Consider the following 24117-nt stretch of genomic DNA (forward strand, 5'->3'; position numbering starts at 1 on the left):
GAAGGAAAACACCCTACAAAATCAAAGTACTCCCATGCCTTTAGAAGGACTCCCGGATAACCTTAACAATTACAAATGCCTCCTATTATCTGTTGGCCATAAGTATACATTAGACCTTTAGCCAGGGTAGAGTGCCATGACTTTTATCTCCTTTCACATCTTGACTGGTCTTAAGTATTTCCTAATCCTCTTTTGGAGTGGGACAGTGGATCTCCTACAGGAAAAGCACAAAAGTCGTACTTGGTATAGAATCCAGTAATGCTGTACTTCTAGATGTGGCCTGAACATGTGTTCATTTTTTCACAAATCCATGCCTTTTACATGTCTGGTCTGCTCTCCTTCTTCTCTAACAGATAAATTACTACTTATCTTTCCAGACATAGCTCAAATGTCAATTCCTGAGGCCACTGGTACTTCCCAAAGCCAGTGTTTCCAAAGCACTTGGTATACACATTTATTTGTCTCACCCCAATATAATTAATTCCCTGACTGCTTGTTTCTCATACTAGATGGTAACTTCCCTGATAGCAATGATGGTGTGTTTGTGTTGCTGAACTCTTGATGTCTAAGCATTATTCTACTGTTGTTGCTACAAAAGATTACTTTGGCCTGACCTATGGTGGCGCAATGGGATAAAACCATCGACCTGGAACACTGAGGTTGCCGGTTCGAAACCTTGGGCTTGCCTGGTCAAGGCACATATGGGAGTTGATGCTTCCTGCTCCTCCCCCTTCTCTCTCTCTCCCCTCTCTCTAAATATCAATCAATAAAATATTTTAAAAAACCCAAAAGATTACTTTGTTAAATACTTCTACCTATCTAGAGAAGCAAGTAGAAAATTAAATGTGCTTCACAATGCAATTAACAGTTCAAATACTATAGAGATGTTCACCTGAAACCTAAGTACTCTTATTGATCAATGTCACCCCAATAAATTTAATTTCAAAATTAAAAAAAATTAAATGTGCTTAAGAACATCATTTCTTCATCAGCAGTTAGAAAACTATGTCCACATTCTTTTTGGTTAATGTACTGAACATATCAATTTTAAAACCCTCAGTAATTAGCATTTTTGACCTGGGAGGAAAATCAGATTTCCCAATCCAAGCTTTCTAAGAATAACTGTATGACTGGTCATATAACCAATCAATGAGTGAACTAGCAGATTTGAGTAGACACCATTCTCTTAATCTTACATATTGCTTTAATAATGTCAATACACCCTTACTGGACCTTTATCCACAGACAGAAGTTACCATTCAGTTGTTCTATAGAGAAGAATAGAAGAATTGAAGTTTGTATTTATAATACCTAAAAACATGATATCATGGTTTACAAAGAAAAGGCCTCCAAGCAATGCTCTATGCTCAAATTATGTAGATTATCAGTGCCTTGCAGATGTTAAATAACTCTCCATATTATATATTTTTTATGAGCAGTACTACCCTAGCTCTTTCACCATCTTTAGTAAAGGTGACATGTATTTTACAGATTAAAGATAGATGAGATAAGCAGCAAACTTTAAAATTTGAGATGTTACTGTCCAATTTCTAGATTGATTTGAGAAGTATAGTATTCAAATGGTCATGAAATAAAATAAACACAGTCCATTCTCATTTTTATACCCATTAGAAAAAAACAAACATTTTGCGCCTGACCAGGCGGTGGTGCAGTGGAGAGAGTGTAGGACTGGGATGCAGAGGACCCAGGTTCGAGACCCCGAGGTTGCCAGCTTGAGCGTGGGCTCATCTGGCTTGAGCAAAAAGCTCACCAGCTTGGACCCAAGGTCGCTGGCTCGACCAAGGGGTTACTCAGTCTGCTGAAGGCCCATGGTCAAGGCACATAAGAGAAAGCAATCAATGAACAACTAAGGTGTCGCAACGTGCAACGAAAAATGACTGATGCTTCTCATCTCTCTCCGTTCCTATCTGACTGTCCCTATCTATCCCTCTCTCTGACTCTCTCTCTGTCCCTGTAAGAAAAAAAATAATTAAAAAACATTTTTCATTGTTAATAGTTTATAAGTTACATATATTTCAGGAAAAGCATTTAAATAGAAAACCATAACTTTAAATTCCCAGTTTTTTTAAGACACTGAAAAGATAAGCAGTGTAATGGTAAGTGTTCACAGAAGCATCAAGGTATCTGTTTTTAAAGATTTAAAAAAACACTTCTGTAAAAACTTGAGAATTCTACATAGAATTAATCTAAAATATACTTTCAATTAATTAAAATGCATTTATTATTTATATATCCTTAACAGCATTCAATATGTTTAAATACAGTACTATTTTCAACATGGTTTCAAAGTAGTATGATCAGGTTTGAAGTTGATGTTTAATATAGAACTAAAAATACTGAATTTTATCCTGTTCTGCAAAACTATCAAATAAATCCCAAATAAGGTAGCTAGTAATACAATATATAAGTAGGCTTGGCTTGTAAATTCCTGATGGTTCTCAAAGGAATCAAAGGTTTTGTCAGATTTGGTGACTTTCTCTATCTCTGCGGCTCCTCCTGGGACAATACAGAGAACTACCTCCAAGCAGTGAATGTTTGATTAGGACATAACAGTGACCTCCAGTGTCTATTCTCCTTCCAGCCTGTTCTGTCCATTTTGCCTTTTTGGTTTAAAAATGAAAGAACTATGAAGCACTGAAAAGAAACTGTTTCTTAAAACTGATCTCAGATTAAGAAGAAATGGGATGAATTTTTCATGTACTAATTGTGGTATTATTTTACTTGTGTAGTTCTACTAAATATCAACATATAATTTAACTTTTATTATTCTCCTAGAATTACAGCAATAGATTACAAGAAAATCGCACAGTTATATGCTTTAGTGATTCTGTCAGTTTTAAATATGATTTGTTAATCTAGCAGAAATCATGTGTTATCCAGTTGAACCACCTACCCCTGCACAGCACTCAACTGTTAAAATGTAAATTTCCCAACTATTTTTAGCTGCTGCTGAAAAAAAAATTCCTGTCTTTAGGAATGATGATTTGAGGCATTGTGTTCATTTTGTTTATCAAGCAGCTATTCAGCCTCTAGTGGGCCCAAGTGCTTACGCAAGCAAAAGCTTTTAAGAATGCCTGCAGCTGCAATCCAACCTTCCAGGTAGGCTGCAGGTTCAGAGCAAGCTGCCCTAGGCGGCATAAAACTCAGATCCATCTGAAACCGAGTTTCAAAGAGGATTTCAAATTTGAGTTTTCGTATATCTCACGACAGAGAAGGCGGGGGAAGAACAGAGGAAAGAGGGAAAGCAAACAACCAAAAGATGGTATCTGTACTTCAGCCTTAATAACAAATGAAAAGCTCAAACCCATGCTGCTCCTTCTGGATTACTACTTGCCAAGCCGGATATTCCATTCAGTGTGTACTTCGATGAGCTGTGACTCATCCAGCAGCACCTGCGCCCATGTGTTAAGTACTGCCAAATAAAAGCCCAACAGCCATTTACACAACAAAGAGATGTACCCTACAAGGCATGAGGCCTCAATCCAAAAGCCCCACTCCCCATTTTGTTCTAAGCAAAGGGAGAGAAAAAAACATCTTCCCTCCTCACACCAGGGATTTCTAAATTGTAGGTAGATTTATGATGCAGGTTCATTTACAAATACTTTTACTCTTTAAAAGAATAAAATCTATTTAATAGTACAAACATCCCTACAGCATTAGAGTATCACGGCCATTAATGATCGTTCCCCAAACCTTTCCAACCTCCTTCATGAACACTCTTAATTCTCAAAGGACACATTTTTGAGCAAAGAGGGATCAACAAACTAGTTGCTTGAAAGCTTTCTTGATGCTAGGCTGAAGTTAGGAAAGGCTTAATGAAGGCTTTAAAATCCACAAGGGCTTCACAATGAACATCAGACTTGATGATTTATGCATATTAATAACCTCAGTCCTACTGAGGCAAGCTGAGCCGAACATGTCCTCCGAATCTTAATGTCTTTAGCTCCACTGGGATTATTACAAATGTAAATTTCTAAGATTCTCAGCTATTAATCTCTGTCTGTTCTCCTGTTCAGCAACATAATGACTAATTAAACATCAAAAGACCTGTACAGGAGATCTTCTTTGACAGCTACCGGCCTAGTCTTCTTCCCAAGAGGGGAATTCAAATGACAGGGACATGGAGTAAAAGCATATGAGTCAGCTACAAATCACTGCAGAGAAATCTAAAAACCTAACATTAAATGCAGATTTATCTCAATCAATGATTCCATTAAGCAGCAAACAGTGACTATGAAGTGTGCTTACTGACACCAATTGAATATATCCTGATAACCAGTAAATTCTGAATATCTGAAACCAGTTTGTTTACCACAAAGTAAAAAAAATGGGTACTTACAGAAGAAGGCAAACCAGGAGGCACCTTTCTGACTTTCTTTGCTTGCAAAGGATCTGCACATGGAAAACACTATATGTCATCAGCATTTATATTAGAGACGAACAGACTTCAAATAAACAGGAAATAATTTTTCCTTCTAGTACCTTTCTTGTTTTCCAATATTTAGGAGTAAGCAAATGAATATAGGGATGGGGGCCTCATTCTTCCTAACTGGTTCCAGAGTAAAACAGGTTCTAATGAAGTGATATATTCTGAAATACATATCTCACAAGTCTGGGAAGATTACAGCACATAAAGTAAAACAAGAAAGAAAACAACAAACCAATAAGCACGTGCAAGGAAAGAAAATATTTCTTCTTAATTACCTATTACTATAATTATTATGCCCAGGCTCTAAATGAGCACTTTACATCATTTATTTCAGTTTCATTTGCACAGGGGGTATGTGGTGCAAGAGGTCATTTTCATAATTGACTCCTTCACAGGCACAAATTTAGTGTCCCCATCACAATGAGAAGCTGCTTTAACAATGTGTGGTGAAACCCGTAACTTCAGCACCAATTATGGTACAAGTTATCTTTGAGTGTTTTTGTTTATATTTTTTTCCAAGAACTATATAGAGAAAGTATGTTTCTCTCTAAGATATAAATGATTTATTAATATAAATGAAAACATGAGCACTTTCATATACCTAACCAGCCTTACTTGGTATTTTAATTTTACTATCTGTAAAATTTAAAACTTATCCTTATTTATTGTAAAAAAAAAAAAAAGTGGTAAGTACAGCTTTTTAATATTTCACAAATAAGGGATCAAATTCAGAATTTTTTCTAGGAGTTCACTATTAAGAAGAGAGAACACAGAAAAGGCTGATGTAAAGTACAATTTATTTCTGAAAACTGTAAAAATGGGAATTAAACAAGCATGGTACTTTCCTGGGTCATAAATGATATGACACAATAAGACATGGAGTTGTTCAATAAAGAATGAAACCCATTTAAAACGGGAGTGAAAATCTTCACAGCAAATATCCTAGGAGGTTACAAAGCTAAAAAACCAACTTTATAAGTAGCATGTGGAAAAATTTTACACAATAAAAGGGGGGGGGGGAGCATTCATTAACATCCAAGTCACTACCAACAGGCAACTTACATTTCCTTAAAACAAAGTGCCAAGGATAAACAACATCTGGCACACACAAATTTATAAAATTTGCAGGGAAAATTTTTGTTTTTGTGAAGCTTTTCTAGAACCTGACTCTTCACAACTAATATAACATTCCTTGAGCAAAGCCACTCTAAATCAAGAGTCAAATGAACTGCTTTTAATAGTTTGGAGCCCATCACTCTATCAACAGGTAATTATTAGTAGGAGATACTGCTATTTAATTTAGGGCTGTTTTCCCCTGCCAGGTGAATTGAAAATTTTTATGTTTTTATTTCATCATTAGTTACCACTCTACAGTCACATACATAATGTGAAATTTAAAATCATGAATTTGGAATTCACACCACTTTTGGGACGGTGTGAAGTATAATAGGAGGGGAAGCCGGCTGGATTAAAATTTTAACATCATTCAGCATCTGTGTGAGCTTGGGAGATTACTTGTCCATTTTGAGCTTCAGTTACTTAAGATGGAAAAGGTGGGTAACACCTCCTGGAGTTATTGTAATAAAGATAATACATGAAACAGGTTCAGGGCAGTGCCTACAGAGAGTGACACTTTAATAAATTTTAGCTATTATTATTAGGTTTCTATTAAAATCTGGCAAAATGAAGCCCTGGCCGGTTGGCTCAGTGGTAGAGCGTCGGCCTGGCGTGCGGGAGTCCTGGGTTTGATTCCTGGCCAGGGCACACAGGAGAAGCGCCCATCTGCTTCTCCACCCCTCTCCCTCTCCTTCCTCTCTGTCTCTCTCTTCCCCTCCCGCAGCCAAGGCTCCACTGGGGCAAAGTTGGCCTAGGCGCTGAGGATGGCTCTGTGGCCTCTGCCTCAGGTGCTAGAGTGGCTCTGGTTGCAACAGAGCGACGCCTCGGATGGGCAGAGCATTGCCCCTTGGTGGGCATGCCGGGTGGATCCCGGTCGGGTGCATGCGGGAGTCTGTCTGACTGCCTCCCCCTTTCCAGCTTCAGAAAAAAATAAATAAATAAAATAAAATCTGGCAAAACGATTATAAAAGGGATAGTTTCTTTCTTTTTTAGCTTTGCAGACATAAGGCCTCAAAAAACTGGTTCAAAACTCAGAATTATTTCTTTCCATGGAAATCTTTTGTAAAAGGCAAAAGATTTATGTGACCTGAAGAGAAATCAGAGTATGTGTTTGATACTGTTTTATAGAATGTTAATTGCCCTAAAGTATCTAAATAGAGAAGATGCTGAGATTGGTGCAGATGATAGGTGAGATCCTTTCAACTCTGAGATTTTAAGAATAACTGTAATGCCAAGAAAGAGTGGCTATGAAAGAAATAACAACGAAGAATAGAAAAAATTAATCCACTAAATGGAAACCACACAGGACATGAATGGGCCTCCCTGGGTACCAAGTCTTGGCTAATAAGTTACTTAAGCTTCCTGGGTCTTGGTTCCTCATTTGTAATAAAAGGTTAACATTATAATACCATGGAGTTTTTGTAAAAACATAGTATGTATAGCATAGGACCTGACATAGAGACAATAGACAGTATCTACCATTATCATAATAAAAAATAAAAAAGTAAGATAAAATTTGGGTTTTTATGAAATCCACCCTTTCTTCCTAGTTATTTAAATAGTTCATTTCCCCCCAGAACTGTTAGTAATTATATATTGGTCTATAGTAGTGTTGTTTTTTTTGGTCACAGTAGATGTTCACATAATAACAAGATATTTTCTAGAGTAAAATCAACACATCTAGACTCAAATGAATACCACTAACTCATTTGGTGGGAAACAAGAGTGGAGATGGATAGGAAATGCTACAATTAATAATTTTTTTCATAATAAAAAGTATACTGGCCTAAATCATCTGGGTTCACTCAACTAGTACATATATATACTAAATCACTCATAATACTGAGAGGTAGGCACACCTAATTAAGAGCTTTCTGCTGAACGTGACAATCCATCATTGTGCCCGTTGTTACCTCAAGCATACTCAAGACACAGAAAGTAGGGCTATTTCTCCAAAATGTAGGTTTGATATACATATATATATGTGTATATACATATATATATGTAGACATATATGTGTGTGTGTGTGTGTGTGTGTGTGTGTGTATATATCTAAAAATAAAAATAAAAATAAACTGGAGACAGTCCAGAAATATTTGTGGAATAAATAATGACATAATATAAACATGCTTTAAATTTCAATTATCCTGTACACAGGATTCTTTGGTAGGAACGACCAAAAATTCCCACATTTAAACAGTGCTTAGATGGTGTCAGAGTACACCTGAAGCTCACTGTAAGTAGCAACACGAAACAGATTGGCCTGGTTAGGCAATGTATAAAGCAAATGAAGGCTGAATGCTTAATAGGTACTGTTTTCCTTTTGAGGTGATGTTTTGGAATTAGAGATTATGGTTATACAGTAATGTAAATAAATTGAATGTCACCAAATTGTACACTTTAGTATGACTGATTTCACATTATTTAATTTGACCTCATTTTTTTAAAAAGAGGGGGAGTAGAAGCAATTAATATACCAAAAATATTAGACTTAGAGTCAGAAAAATCTTAAATTTTCTCCTGTGTAAATCACCTAATACAAATGTGCCCTCCTTTGAGCCTTGGTTTTATGTTAAATCTAGTTTTATACCCACTGTCTTGCAGAACTGTTGGTATTGAGATGAGAATGTATGTAAAACCACTTTGTAAACTGTTCAGCACTCTATCAATTTTAATCAAAAATAAGGTACACATGACATAAAAGGAAAAACAAGTTCTGTTTTTAAGCTGTTTTTCACTATTCAGTTCCTCATAATGATGAACAAACAAGAGCATTAAATTGTTTATTAAATATCTAAGACACATTATTTTATGCAAATTGGTGCCAATATCAACATGATACCCCCAAAATAAAATTTCTTCTAATTAAAAATGCAGAAGAGACTAAGGGTGAGGGAGGAACATTTACAGGACAGTTTTTGTCGTGGACATACTTACCAAGTGCTGCAGAGTCATGGAGTGGCCTTCTCCTAGAACTTGTGGCAGAGAATGAGTAGTATGGAGTCCCAGGTTTTCCTGAGGAAGACAGCTGTGCTGGGCTTCCAAGTCCTAGATCTTGTCTCAGGAGACTAGACTATAAAACAAGGCCAAGGAAACAAGTTACCTTCCCACTGATAACGACCCAAAGTAGAAAATTTCATAACTTCTGTATTTAGTATCTTCAACAATGCCTTGAATTTAGGAAGCATCCACTAGGTACTTATTTGAGTTTGATTAGACCATTGGTTTAGGCATGTGTTTCTCCTTTCTCCTATCCTCACGTTGCCTGCTCTATACTAGTTGTTACATAGATCCATATAATCTTAAGGTTGAAAGACGCTTTAGTTACTTTGTGCTTCACTCATTAATCATCAAAAATATTTAAAAAAAATGGCCACCCAACCTTTGCTTGAACGCTTTCATGACCACACAGGCAGTCAATTTTGTTATTTTTCTTTTCTCTTTTTCTTTATGGATAACTTTCATTGTTTGAAGAGTGCCAATATTTTCACAACTAGCCACTCCTGTTTTCTTCAACTGTGTCTCATGACGTGTTTGTATGTATTTTTCACCATCCTGACATATAGATCTCTGTATTTTCAGTTTATCAAAGTCTCTTGTAAAATGGAATGGAGGACAATATGTCAGATTAATGCAGAGTAGCTTTTAACAATACATTTAAACAATCCATTTGTGCTAGCTCATATTGAAAGGTTAATAAGAGTGATCACATCCTATTACTCTTTATTGCATATGCTACAATTAAGTCATGTCCCTCCAATCGTGTCCTTGCTTAGTTTGTGTTTTTTGGTCCCAAGTAAAGTACAAAGACTTTTAACATTTATCTCTGAAAGAATTCATCTTGTTATATTTGATCCATAATAATAACCTATTCCTATTTTTTTAGATTCTGAGTCTGTCAACCAAGACTTGCTAGCCAAGTGTCTAGGCATAAAAAAATGTATTAAATAAATTAGGATGACAGGCTAAGGAGAGTATGTTACAGTGACATCACAAGAATTTGTCAAGTGCTTTACTGAATTCAGAGATTCAGCAGCCCTGACCTATATGATAGCAGTGATGGTATCATAAAGCAAATAAAGTTAACTTGCCAGAATTTGGTTCCAAGCTTTCTGGTAGCTGAAGGAAAAAGAAGACCTCAATTGGAAGAGTGCTGGATACACTTGAATGGATGCTCTCAAGTAAAAAGAGCTGTGGTTTATCTGACACATTTACCATTCTACTATCCCATATTTAATTTCCCTTACTGCCATCACCATACGTATGCTTAGTAGCTAACTTCAGTTACTGAGTATCATGAAGGTACTGAGAAATAAAACTTGCCCTTTGGCCAGAAAGAATCAGTAGAACTGTGAAAAAGCAAGTTATAGTAGGCCAACTCCTGCCTCTGTTCTCATAATCAAGAAAAACTCTTATTTCAGTTTATCATACTATTTATTAATTTTTAAGTAATTTTATCTTTCATCTTTAAAAAATTGAGGTGAAACCCACATAACGTAAAATTAGCCATTTAAAAGTTTCCAATAAGTGGCATTTAAGACACTCATAATGCTGTACAACTATCACTACCTAGTTCCAGAACATTTTCATCACCTCAGAAGAAAACCCCATACCGATTAAACAGTTACTTTCATTTCTCCCCTCCCTAGCCCCACTACTCTGCTTCCTAGTCTAGGATTTACCTATCCTGAATATTTATTATAAATGGAATCATACAATACGTAATTTCTTGTGTCTGGCTTCTTTCATTTAGCATAATGTTCACAGACTTTATCTGTGTTGTAGGATATATCAGTATTTCATTCCTATTTAGGGCTGAATAATATTCCATTTTACAGGTACATTCAATTGGTTATCTGTTAATCCACTGATGAGACATTTTGGTTGTTTCCAAACAGCTTTGGACTGTTGTGAACAGTATTGCTATTAACATTTGTATACAAGTATTTGAGTATCTGTTTTCAAATCTTTTGGGGGTATATATAGACTTAAGAGTTGAACTGCTGTGTTATGTGTCAATTCTATGTTTAACTTTTTGAAGACCTGCCACACTATTTCCATAGTCGTGGCACCAATTTTACATTCCCACTAGCAATGTCTAAGGGTTCTAATTTCTCTATGTCACTGCCAACACTTGTCACTTAAAACAAGACAAAACAAAACAAAACAAAACCAAAGTCATCCTCATGGGTATGAAGTGGTATCTTATTGTGGCTTTGTTTTGCATTTCTCTAATGATTAATGATAGTGAGCACCTCTTCATGGGCTTGATGGTCCTTTGTGTATCTTTTTTGGGAAAATGTCTATTCAACTCCTTTGCCCATTTTAAAATAGACTGTCTCTCTGTTGTGTATTGTAAGAGTTCTTCTATGTTTTGAATACTAGACCCTTCTCAGACATATGATTTGCAAATATTTTATCCCTTGTGTAGGTTGTCCTTTCACTTTCTTGATGTCCTTTAATGCACAAGAGTTTTTAATTCTGATGAACTTTAATTTACCTATTTTTTTTTTTTTGCTTTTCGTGCTTTTGATCTAAGAATCCATTGCTAAACCCAAGGTAATGAAGATTTATCCCTACACTTTCTTTTAAGAGTTTATAGTTTTAGTTCTTTTACATAAATCATTGACCCAGTTTGAATTAATTTTTGTATATGATGTAGGTAGGGGTCTAACTTCATTCTTTCGTATGTGGATACCCAATTGTCCTAACACCACTAGATGAGGAAAATAGTATTTTCTTATTCAGTGGTCTTGGCACACTTGTTGAAAATAAAATTGGTTACAGATGTAACCAACTGTGTTTATGTTTGAACTCTCAATTCTATTCTGTTGGTCTATATGTTTACTTTATGCCAGTTCTATACTGTTTCGATTACTATAGCTTTATAATAAGTTTTGAAGTTTGGAAGGTGTGAGTATTCCAACTTTATTCTTTTTCAATATTGTTTTGGCTATTTGAGGTTCCTTAAAGTTGCATATAAATTTGAGGATCAGCTTTTCCACTTCTGAAAAAACGTCACTGAAATTTTAATAGGGATTGTACTGAATCTATAGATTGCTCTGGGTGTATTGCCATCTTAACAACATGGAGTCTTCCAGTTGATGAACACAATACTTTTCCACTTATTTAGGTCTTCTTTAATTTCTTTTGGCAATGCTCTGTAATTTCCAATGTACAAGTCTTACACCTTGTAGTTAAATTTTATTTCTAGGTATTTTATTCTTTTGTATGTTATTATTATTGAAACTGTTTTCCCAATTTTATTTTTGGTTTGCTCATCCGCAGTGCACAAATTTAAAACTAATTTTTTGTGCACTGATCTTGATTTTTGCAATTTTGCTAAATTCATTTATTACCTCTAATAGTTTTATTGCGAATTCACTCATACCATCTGCAAATAGTGATAGTTTTTCTTTCTCTTTTTTGTTTTCCTTACTTTCCCATTTTGAATGCCTTTTATTTCTGTTACTTGCCTGTTTTGGTTAAAGCTTCCAGTAAAATGTTTCATATAAAAGTGTTAAAGGTGGACATCCTTGTCTTGTTCTTGATCTCAGGAGAGGCTTTCATGCTTTAACCACTACAAGCTGTCAGTTTTCATAAATGACCATTATCAAATTAAGAAAGTTCCTGATACTATTTGTTAAGCATCATCATGAAAGTGTACTGAGCCCTGGCTGGTCTGCTCAGTGGATAGAGCATCGGCCTGGCATATGGATGTCCCGGGTTCAATTCTGGTCAGGGCACATAAGAGAAGTGACCATCTGCTTCTATACACCCCCTCTTCCCCTTCCTCTCCCACAGCCAGTGGCTTGACTCGTTCAAGCACTGGCCCCAGGGCACTAAGGATAGCTCTGATTGGGCAGAGGGTGTCAGCCTCAGGTGCTAAAAGTAGCTTGGCTGGTAAGATCATCTGCCTCAGATGAGGGCTGCCAGGTAGATCCTGGTCCAGATTCATGCAGGAGTCTGTCTTACTATTTCCCCTCCTCTCACTTAAAAAGAGTATTGAATTTGATCAGATGTCTTTTCTACATTGAGATGATCATACAACTTTCCCCCCTTCTATTCGTAAATTAAAATGATCAATTTTCATATATTATATATTGAACTACCCTTGCATTCCAGAGATAAAACCCACTTGGTCATGGTGCATAATCCTTTTAATACACTGTTGGATTTAGTTAGCATTTTGTATAAGATTTTTACATTAATATACAAAAAGGATATTGGTTTCCTTTTTCTTCTGATAACTCTGTCTGCCTTTTGTATCAGGGTAATGCTGGCCTCATAGGATGAGATAAGAAGTGCTTGAGAAGGACTGGTGTTAATTCTTCAAATGATTGGTAGAATCCATTAGTGAAGCCAGTTGGTCCTAGGCTTTTCTTTTTGGGGGAGAATTTTTATTAGTAATTCAATCCCTTGACTTGTTTTAGCTCTGTTCAGATATTCTGTTTTTACTTGAGTCAGTTTTGATAGTGTGTGTTTCTAGGAATTTGTCCCTTTCATCTAGATTGTCTAATCTGTTAGCATACATTTGTCCATAGTATTCTTTTATCATTTTTTTTTAATTTTTATAAGGTCAGTAGTAATGCTCCCTATTTTCATTTCTGATCTTATTAAGTAGACATTCCTTTTTTTCCTAGCTAAAGGTCTGTCAATTTTTTAATCTTTTTATTTATATTTTTAAATTTTTAATTGATTTTAGAGAGAGAGAAGGGGGCAGGGAGAGAGACAGAAACATTGAACTGCTTCATTATGTGCCCTGATTGGGTATCAAATTGGCAACCGCTAGGTATCCAGATGATGTTCAACTAAATGAGCTATCCAATCAGGGCTTGTTAAGCTTTCTTTCTTTTTTTTTTTTTTTGTATTTTTCTGAAGTGAGAAGTGGGGAGGCAGAGAGACAGATTCCTGCATGTGCCTAACTGGGACCCACCGGGCATGCCCACTAGGTGGTGATGCTCTGCCCATCTGGGGCATTGCTCTGTTGCAACTGGAGCCAATCTAGCACCTGAGGCGGAGGGCCATGGAGCTATCCTCAGTGCCTGGGCCAACTTTGCTCCAATGCAGTTTTGGCTGCGGGAGGGGAAGAGAGAGAAAGGAGAGGGGGAAGGGTGGAGAAGCAGATGGGCACTTCTCTTGTGTGCCCTGACTGGTAATAGAACCTGGGATATCCACAAGCCAGGCTGACACTCTACCACTGTGCCAACCAGCCAGGGCCTTGTTAAGCTTTTTAAAAAATAAATTTTTGTTTGATTTTGTTGATTATATTATTTTTCTGTTCTCTATTTTTAAAAATTCTGCTCTCATTTTTATATCCTTGCTGCTGCTAACTTTGTATTTGGTTTGCTCTTCCTTTTCCTACGTTATTATGGTATAAAGTTAGGTTATTCATTTGAAATCTTTTTTCTTTTTAAATGTAGGCATTTACAACTATAAATTCCCTTCTGATCACTGCTTTCAATGCATTTCATGTTTTGCTATATTGTCTTTTCTTCATTTAAAATTCAATTAAGTAAAAAGCCTATTCAACAATACTGAAGCACACATGAGGCAATCACTGTATTAAACCAGTCAAAGATCGTTACATATTTTATAAATGCTTGTGATTAAAAACATCTTTTTCAGACTCCACAATGGACCTCCTGATCATGTTAATTATATAAAAGCAGTGTGACCAAATCAAGTCTCCCACACATTATACTGAAATTTCCACTGTCACATATGTTTTGTGTTTTTTTCTCTCTCTTTTGCCCATGCAAGGCACATTCAACATTCCTCAAATAGTGATCAAAATATGACTCATGGTATGCTAGATGGACTAATTTATTATCACATGTTTGAGGGCAGGGGTCATGTACCTTGAAATTTTCCTCTAAACAACACTAGTCTTTTAGGATATTCCCATGCCTTTCATGATATCATGTTTTGAGACACCTGCTGTATTTATTACTTCACCTGCTTTTTATCTAGAAGGCATATATGAAACTAGTCATTGTAAAGGGTGAAAGATTTATATGATCTAAAGCGAAACCAGAAAGCCCAGTTGGTTAGTGTCATCCCGATACACCCAAGTTGTAGGTTCAATCCCTGGTTAGGGCACATATAAGACTCAACCAATGAATGCATAAATAACATGAACAACAAATTGATGTTTCTCTCCACCCCTTCTCCCATTTTCTCTCTAATTCAATAAATTTATAAAAAGAAAAAGGAAACTGTTCATTGTACATATATAAACAAATACATGACAAAAACTGGGCATTCACATCTCTCTTAACAGTGCTCCTTACAACATTTCTAAATAATGATTTAGAGAAAAGGTCAACAAACCATGGTCTGTCTGCGGGTCAAATTGGGCCTGTTTTAGAAATACTTTTTATTGGAACACAGTTTTACCCATTCCTTTATGTATTAGCTATGGTTCTTTTTGTGCTACGATGGAAGAGTTGAGTACAGAGAATATATGGTCTACAAAGCCTAAAATATTTACTACCTGCCCTTTTTAGAAACTGTTTATTGACCCCTTATATAATGCTTTGATGAAGGAACAAAGGACTGTATTTGGAGGACAGTGAAGAAATGGGTATACTGAAGTCACAAAATAAAGATAAACTTTCAGGTGAGTAAAATGTAGCCAGTAAGTTATTTCCTAAAAGAAGTCAAATAATAGTCATAATAAAGACTAACAAAAGCATAAAATAATCTAGTCATGAATCAGAAAGCTCATTTCTTATATTCCTAAAAATAGATAAAATGTTTACAAAAACTTTTAATGTGCTGGAAATAGCTGGGGCTTCATAGTTAGATACACTGAGTTCAAATCCTAAATGTATAATCCAGGGCAAATTATCTAACATTAATGCATGTTTCCTTTTCTGTAAATGGGTGTGTTACTAATTAGCTCATATGGTTGCTGGGAGAAGTAAATAAGGCTTTAAGTAAAACTGAGTAGTACAGTTGTAGACTCTATTGAAAACAAAAAACTCAATTTCATTTTTCCCTTCATATATCACCACATTCTAAGCATCACAAAAGAATGAAAACAAGCCATGGCTGGGCAACTCAGTTGGTTGGAGCATCGTCCTGATATACTAAACTGCAGGTATGATCCCCAGTCAGGGCACATACAAGAAACAAGCAATGAATGCATAGATAAGTGGAACAATCACTGTTTTTCTCTCTCTTTCAAAGCAATAAATAAAAATTAAAAAACAAAAGAATGAAAATAAGATGAATGGCATTTTAAATTGTTTCCTGGGCACTAACTCCTTTTCTTAACTTAGGAGGCCTTGTGTTCCCTGAAGCTGTCTTACAACTCCCGATGACTACAGTGAGACGGATGTTAGAAATAGGAAAGAGAACAGGGTCCTAGAGAGAAGGCTGACAATTAGAGGTTAAATCCTAAGAGAAGTATGACAGATTCAAACTGTTTCAATTTTGATCAAGAATAAATAGACAAATGCCAACTTATTCCTCAAAATGACTTAGCATAAACCCATATATAACATACACACATATATAAACACATATTGAGTGAAAGAAAAGGAATGTGTGTAACAACTATGGAGGCTAATGAGTACATGGTCATTCTGGCATGTTTTCTGTGGATCTGTTAATTTTCAAAATAAAAAGTTGGAGAAAATCAGAATAAATATCAAGGATCTACTAGCACACTTTCAAATGCATTATCTCTGTTAATGTTAACCACAATCTTAATGATTATATGGATTTTATGTTTTACAGATAACAAGTAGTAGAAACCTAATTTTTAAAAATTAAGCTAGAGGCAGGAAGGCAGTGAGACAGACTTCCACATATGCCCCAACCGGGATCCACCAGGCAAGCCCTCTACCAGGCCATGCTCTACCCCTCTGTGGCTGCTGCTCTGTTGCTTGGCAACCGAGCTATTTTAGCTCCTGAGGAGAGGCCATGGAGCCATCCTCAGCACCTGGGGCCAACTTGTTTGAACCATGTGAACCACAGCTGCGGGGACGGCGGGGGGTGGGGGAGTAAAGTGAGAGGGGAAGGGGTGGAGAAGCAGATGGGTGCTTCTCCTCTGTGTCCTGACCAGGAATCTAACCTGGGACTTCTACATGCTGGGCCAACACTCTACCACTTAGCCAACCGGCCAGGGCCAGAAACCTAATTTGAACATAGGTCTATTTCAGAGGCTTCTTTCTCAATATGACAAGGCTTCTACAATAGTCCAGGAGCCTAATGACAATTTAAAAGATTGTTAACTTGAAAAAATATAAGTGACCTGTACAGGAATTTGTGCATAACAATCCTATAGCTGAGTCATCTACAGAACACATACTGGTAGGCTTTTTTATGCACATACACATGGAAGCAAAAAAATGAGAAAAGAATTTTAAGGAAAAAAAGTTTATTTGCTACCAAGTTTAGCGTTGCTAAACCTTCCTCTCTGTACTTATACACAAATATGTAGATGTGGTTAGGAAATACCTTGTCTTCTTGTTCTATACTAAATATTAATGTCAAAAAAGTGTAGAAGCTGTTCTTTACTCAGCTGTCCTAACTGCAGAACTAACCATTTCCCTCTGTTTAATCTTTACCAAGATGTTATATAATTAGGTAAAGTAAATGGAGAAGAAATTGTTTCTCTTTAAAAACACAAGATGACATTTTATCCTGTTAACTACAATAAATTGTTCAGTACTGTAATAAATAAAAAATTTAAGGTCCATGCCGGTTGGCTCAGTGGTAGAACGTTGGCCCGGCAAGTGGAAATCCTGGGTTTGATTCCTGGTCAGGGCACATAGGAGAAGTGATCATCTTCTTCTCCACCCCTCCCCCTTCTCTTTCTTTCTTTTTCTCTCTCTCTACCCCTCCTACAGCCATGGCTCATTCGAGCAAGTTGGCCCTGGATGCTGAGGATGGCACCATGGCCTCACCTTGGTGCTAAAATAGCTCAGTTGCTGAGCAATGGAGCAACAGCCCCATATGGACAGAGCATCGCCCCCTAGTGGGCTTGCCAGGTGGATCCTGGTCAGGGCACATGCAGGAGTCAGTCTCTCTGCCTCTCTCTCAATATAATAATAGAAAAAGAAATTTAAGACAAGGTTTTCTTCACAAGGACTTGATAAATCTAGGAAACAATACCCATGAAACTAATGCAATATAAGACTAAAACAACTTAAGGGCCAAACTTAAGTAAGCCTAATATTTTGATATTCTATCCCTAAACAAAATCATGTATTTTTCCTTTGATTCTTCAAACATTTTGTTAACATTAAAACACATATAATAAACTAATTTTTCCCACAAAATTAAATTACAAGTCAGCTCATGTTATTGATTTTTCTGCCTGCCTAAAACAAATGAGAAGCATTATTGATCACCACTAATCTTGTCCTAGAGTTATCTCCAGCAAAGGAATAAACAGGTATCCCTGGGGATATAGAATTAGGCAAAGCAGTTTTATTCTGCCAAACGGTCTTATTCAAGGCAGAATTAGAATTCTGAAGAGACAAAGTATTAAATATCTTACACAAACTTCAAAAAGAATCTTTAAAAAAGTTATCTAGAAGTTCATTTGTGAAAAACTTATATAATTACTGAAGAATAATCAATAAAGGGTTACTCCTGAAACACTAATATAACACATCAGTATATATTATTATAATAAAACTGACAGCAAGTTAAGCTTCATCCTGAATTACATATGAGAAACCTCCAGCTAGTAAATAAAAATCCCTATTTCTTTACAAGGAACTTAGGGTAGCTTATTTGAGAATTTTGTTTAAGTTCTCTCTCCTTCATATGCTTGAGTATTCCTGACTCTAAATTGTGAACTTTAAAAGGCTATTCAAATTCAATGTAAGCCTTCATGATGACACTGACAGAAAAGTGGGGAAGAGAAATGTAGTAAGGGGTGTGGCCATCTCAGCCAACATGGTTTATCAATGCTTAATTATACTGGAAGGTATTCTAAATGTGATTTACTGAGAAAGTAGAAGAAACGGTGCTGCTCAATAGCCAGTAGGATTCAGAATCACACTGCAATAATTTGGATATTCTTTACCCTAAAAGAGAAAGTATTAATATTTGAAATCTGGATAAACATCTGGGTTTTCTCTAAGAACTGCTTTTTACCATTAAATAGTTTAGCCCCAGCACTATACTACATATACTTTGATATCCGTAACTTCAGATTAAATAAAGACCTAATTAACCCCATGTCAAAAATTATTAGCCTAATTTTATGATTAATAATTAAGAACTCAACACTAACTCGTTTTCTAGAAAAATAAAATGGAAGTGTCTAATGCTATAGTCACATATCTCAAAGAATTTAAAATACTTAATATGGACTCCTGGAAGCTCAGTAGAATTCCTTAATTTCATGCCCATAATATACCCCCCAAGTAATATGCAGTTGTAATATATAAAAGCAAGCAGCTGTTACCAGATTTGTCTTTTTGAGAGGAGAATCTACTGATTAAAGTGGTAGAAAGGTATACAACAATCAAAACAGAGTACACATATAAACTGTTAAGATTTCTTAGTTGAATTCTTTATACTGTACCATGTATTTGTCACTGAAGGGTGAAGAAACAAAATTTATCTAAGAGCAAAATTAGTATAGTATTTTCATATATATTTGCAACTGTCCTTTTAATTTAGATACATCACAGTACAGTTTATCTGTAAATCCACTTGAAGTTTCAGAGACTATGACAGGGTAACTGGAAAGTGATAAGCTTCTCACTCAAAGTCACAATAGAAAATCTCAGAGGATGAGGAGGAAGTCAGGGCAAAATATAAATGTTGGGCTTTAATAATATCAGTCTTCTGTTAATTTTCTACAAAGAATTAAAAAACAGACCTTAAAAAAATCCAAATTTGGACAACACTGACATTTGTGGAATAATTTTATTATGATGCAAATTCATTTACATCGAAATTCCAGGGATATGTTAGCAATTATCAGCATGTTGTGAAAGAATTCTATCCTGAGAATCTCATTAGATAGTGATGCAAAGTACAGTTGTTATCATTCTGAGAACAAAGGGATCTTGAATGAGTAATCAATAGCAACTGGCAGAAAATGAGACATTAATTATGATCCTCTCTAGTGTTTTGTCTAAGACAAGATTTCATTAAATGCTTTGTGCAACCCTGAGCAGTTCCAAGTCATTACCAACACGCTGGACAAGATATTAACTGGGGGAGGGGGTTGGAGATGTACAGGGAAACAAAGTGAAAGGAAACCCAAGATGTTTCTATTTCTTTCCCCATCAATAAAAACACACCAACCACTACCAGGCAACTGTTATGCTCATTCTTTTACAAGTCCCAAATCTTATAATCTCAACATAATCTCTTGAAAATTTATTTATAATTTTCTATACTTAAAGCGTTGTGCACGTTTGAGATGATAATGACAGTCATCTATCAAAGGCATCCTGCCAATGCAATCAATCCAATCTTTCTATCTTAAAAAGAGAAAAAAAAAGAAACTACCTCTGCACCATGAAATTACTAAAACGTGGTAAACTTAGCAGTTTATTAATCTTCTTTAATAATCAGCAACAGAGAGAAATTTTACCATCTTAACATTTCCTTTTCATGAAATTTTTCTCTCTGAACATTTCTCCCAAATCTATGAAAAGATATCAAAGTAGATATATTTGAGCTTAGATCAATAAAAAAAAAGACTTCTTAGAAATAAAAGAACTATATAGAACTAAAAGTCATTTTAATATATCCAATATTTAAATAATTGCCACTATGCAATAAGAAAAACTTTATTTTAGAATTTTATAGGCTTCTATAAAGAGAGTTCCCATTTCTAAAAATGCTATAAGGGATTTCTTGAAGGCAGATCATGAAGTCAGGTGTGGGCATATTCCGTCTTCTAAGTGAGTTTTTCTGAATGTCTGCAAACGTCCTTGTTAAATAGGACTCTCTGAAAACCATCTGTAAAGCTACCAGGAAGCCTTTGAGGTGTTTCTTTTGTGAATACAAAGGAGCCAAATATATATGAGGTGCTAACCAGGCAGTAGAAGAACAGGAGACAAGTGTCATTTCTCTCTTGCTTTTGTGGAAATGGTGTTACACAGTCCTAAGATTTTCAGCAGAGCTTCTAATACTCTGAAGCCACTCCCTTTCCCATTAATGCTAGTTTTTACTTCTAGTAAATGAGTACCCTCTCTTCTCAATCCCTTGCATTTTTACACATACAATTAAGAGCAAACCAAAACCCAATATAGTAAGTACTACAGGCATGCAATACTGAAACATTATTATCTATACTGGACAACTTTAAAAATTTAAACTTTTTATTTCTGGAATTCTCAATAATCAATAGAAGTAGAAAAAAAAGTACAATGAACCTTCACGTAACTTTTACCTATTTTAACAACTCAGCATACTGTTGCTCTTGCTCTATTCTGTCATCTCTCAGTTCTTATACACGTCCCACAATAGACAACAATCCCTTATTATCATATAATATCCAGTCTGTGGTCACCTGTTTTCATTTTTTATTCTGAGATGTTGTCTAATTGCTAGCCATAATTTAACTTTTTCTCCTGAAATAAATCTGCAAAAGAATAAACTGACTTTTTGAAACAATGCTCCCAAAGAGCATTAAGAACCACCAAAAGTATAATCAGAAAGTTTTTTGGAAAGAACAGAAACAATGAAGTTTTTTTCCCTGCCAAGATCCCTGCATAACATAACTCTCTGTAGCCTTTTAACAGAAGCAGGAAATTAATACTGACTATACTGCCTGACAATTCAAGATGAGAATTTCCTTCCACAAAACAATTTATTTTACCTATGTTCCAAACAAAATTTACAAATCCTAGCTCACTCTGAAGGCAGTTAATGGTTTTTCCTTCTACCTAATGTGCTTTTTCATAGATGACAGGTTTTAGATTCAAACATTTTTGGAATGCCTACTGTGTGCCAACCACTGTACATGGCTCTTTCACATGCTACTTCATGAGTGAATTCTCTTGGCTAGCTTCAACACTGATTGAATATAAAAATTTTTTAAAAATTATTTTAATTTATTCATTTTAGAGGAGACAGAGAGAGAGAGAGAGAGAGAGAGAGAGAGAAGGGGAAAGTAGCAGGAAGCATCAACTCCCATATGTGCCTTGTGCGGGCAAGCCCAGGGTTTTGAACCGGCAACCTCAGCATTCCAGGCTTGAATATAAAATTTTTATGTCTTAATATTCCTGACTCTAACCATCCTCTAATCACCCTCAAATAATTTATTCCCAAAAGGATGTTTTAAAGTACTGGAAACCACATGACTTCTGAAGTTTTTAAGGGCAGTATTCAACTCTGAGATAACCTATTCTTAAGGCACCACTGCCCTCTTATTACTTACTGCATTTGTTCTTTCGCCTCAACACATCCAATATCTTGACCTTTCCTTTTTCAGTCCCAAAGTTTAATCATGGCTTCATCTCCTCTCTTTGGAAACTAGACAGCATAGTCCACCACTTTAATTATCTCATCACTACCTCAGTTTTCCTAGCCATATCTCACTTATCAACTGTGAAACCTTGGATAAATTGTATAACCCTTAATAGTTCAGGTTCCTCAGTTGTGAAATAAGAGAAATAATTGTAACAGCAATAACAGCAGTAGCAACAACTTTTTCATAGAGCACTGCAAGAACCAAATGAAATGTTTATAAGATACTTAGCACAATCCTGGCATTAGTAACTGTCTGACATATGCTATCAAATTATCATATAACCTATCAAATTATTCTGCAAACTTGATCACTTTATCAATTCAAATATTTGCTAACAGTGCTTCCACATTTAATCTGCTGAATACTATTGGAATAAAAATTAAAACATATAAAACCATATAGGTTATTGTCAGTAATAATTTCTGGTCTCCAACCTCAAATGGATCAGCAGCGCCTCTTAGAAAATAGGAGAGGAACATTTTAAGGTCTTCTATTTCATACAACAGATGTTCTAATCCCTCTATTATAAAAATTCCAGTAAAGTGAATATGCAGCCTCTGCTTGAAAATACCAAGTGAGAGGGAAGTCACTATCTACCAAGACTCCATCCTAGGTACTATGAGAACATTCTTATATTAAGTTAAAATCAGGATTGCTTAACTCCTATCTACTGTCCAAAATTTTAACCCTAAATGTTACAGAACAAATCGAACTGTGTTTCAAATATTTGAAGATGTTCCTTATATTACTGGAGTCCTCACCACTTAAAACTAGCCCTTAGTCCTTCAATCATTGTCCATAATGCAAGAGTTGCAAGTTACTTTACTATTTGTGAGCTGTTCTCTGAATCAGTTTTAGTTTACTTATGCCTGTTTGGAAATGCATTTCCTCAGAATGAAATACAATATCAACTTTTTGTTCTAAATATTATGTTTCTAATAATTCTGCCTAAGGTCCCTCCTATTAGGTTTGTTGTTATGTAAAAAACTATCCAAACTGCTCTTTAAAACAAATAGCTTTAATTAATTCTCTTGGGGAAAGAGCAGGCCTGCATATGATTGGCTACATATGAAAGCCCCTGATTTTCTTGTCAGAAACACATATATGCAGAGGAAAACTATTGTGCTTCAATGGAAAATTATGCATTATCTAGAGTATGGTCAGTTCTATAAAGAGCCAGATAAAAACATTAAAGCTTTGAGGGCGAATATTGTCTCTGTTTTAACTACTCAATGCCATCTTTGAGGAAAAAAAAGGAGCCATAGCCAATATGTAAACAAATGAGCATAGCTATGTTCGAATAAAACTATTAATAACAACAACAACAAAAAGAAGGAAAGCGCTGGGGATATTTGGCTGGTAGCCATAGTTTGTTGAGCCCTGGTTACAGCACATCTTTCCAGGTACCAGATTCTCAAGGGGAGCTATTTTATAACTTTGTAAGTTGCAGATAACTGATAACAATGCAAAATAATTCTTTTTTTTTTCTTTTCCCTGAAGCTGGAAAGGGGGAGAGACAGTCAGACAGACTCCCGCATGCGCCCGACCGGGATCCACCCGGCACGCCCACCATGGGGCAACGCTCTGCCCACCAGGGGGCGATGCTCTGCCCATCCTGGGCGTCGCCATGTTGCGACCAGAGCCACTCTAGCGCCTGAGGCAGAGGCCACAGAGCCATCCCCAGCGCCCGGGCCATCTTTGCTCCAATGGAGCCTTGGCTGCGGGAGGGGAAGAGAGAGACAGAGAGGAAAGTGCGTCAGAGGGGTGGAGAAGGAAATGGGCGCTTCTCCTGTGTGCCCTGGCCGGGAATCGAACCCGGGTCCTCCGCACGCTAGAATGACGCTCTACCGTTGAGCCAACTGGCCAGGGCTAATTTTACCTTTTTGTATTTTTATTTTTTTATTTTTATTTTTGTATTTTTCTGAAGTTGGAAACAGGGAGGCAGTCAGACAGACTCCCACATGCACCCAACCGGGATCCATCCGGCTTGCCCACCCGGCTTGCTCTGCCCATCTGGGGCATTGCTCTCTTGCAACCAGAGCCATTCTAGCGCCTGAGGCAGAGGCCACAGAGCCATCCTCAGCCCTCG

The 24117-nt window shown here is 36.2% G+C and overlaps 1 protein-coding gene and 1 non-coding gene across 10 annotated transcripts in view; both read right to left on the bottom strand.

Annotated features, from left to right (window-relative positions):
- TCF12 (transcription factor 12) overlaps positions 1–24117 on the bottom strand; it is a 378278-nt gene that overhangs the window by 76213 nt on the left and 277948 nt on the right. For all 9 annotated transcript variants that reach the window (XM_066343876.1, XM_066343878.1, XM_066343875.1 and 6 more), the window contains 2 exons: positions 8504–8639; positions 4361–4413 (listed from right to left, as the gene is read on the bottom strand). In XM_066343876.1, the coding sequence (XP_066199973.1) occupies positions 4361–4413; positions 8504–8639 (189 nt within the window). The remainder of the gene's footprint in view (positions 1–4360; positions 4414–8503; positions 8640–24117) is intronic.
- On the bottom strand, positions 6558–6673 carry LOC136377749 (U5 spliceosomal RNA). Its single transcript, XR_010746383.1, has one exon. It is a non-coding gene; the product is annotated as a U5 spliceosomal RNA (small nuclear RNA).

This window comes from Saccopteryx leptura, chromosome 6 (assembly GCF_036850995.1).
Source record: "Saccopteryx leptura isolate mSacLep1 chromosome 6, mSacLep1_pri_phased_curated, whole genome shotgun sequence".
Lineage (NCBI taxonomy): Eukaryota > Metazoa > Chordata > Mammalia > Chiroptera > Emballonuridae > Saccopteryx > Saccopteryx leptura.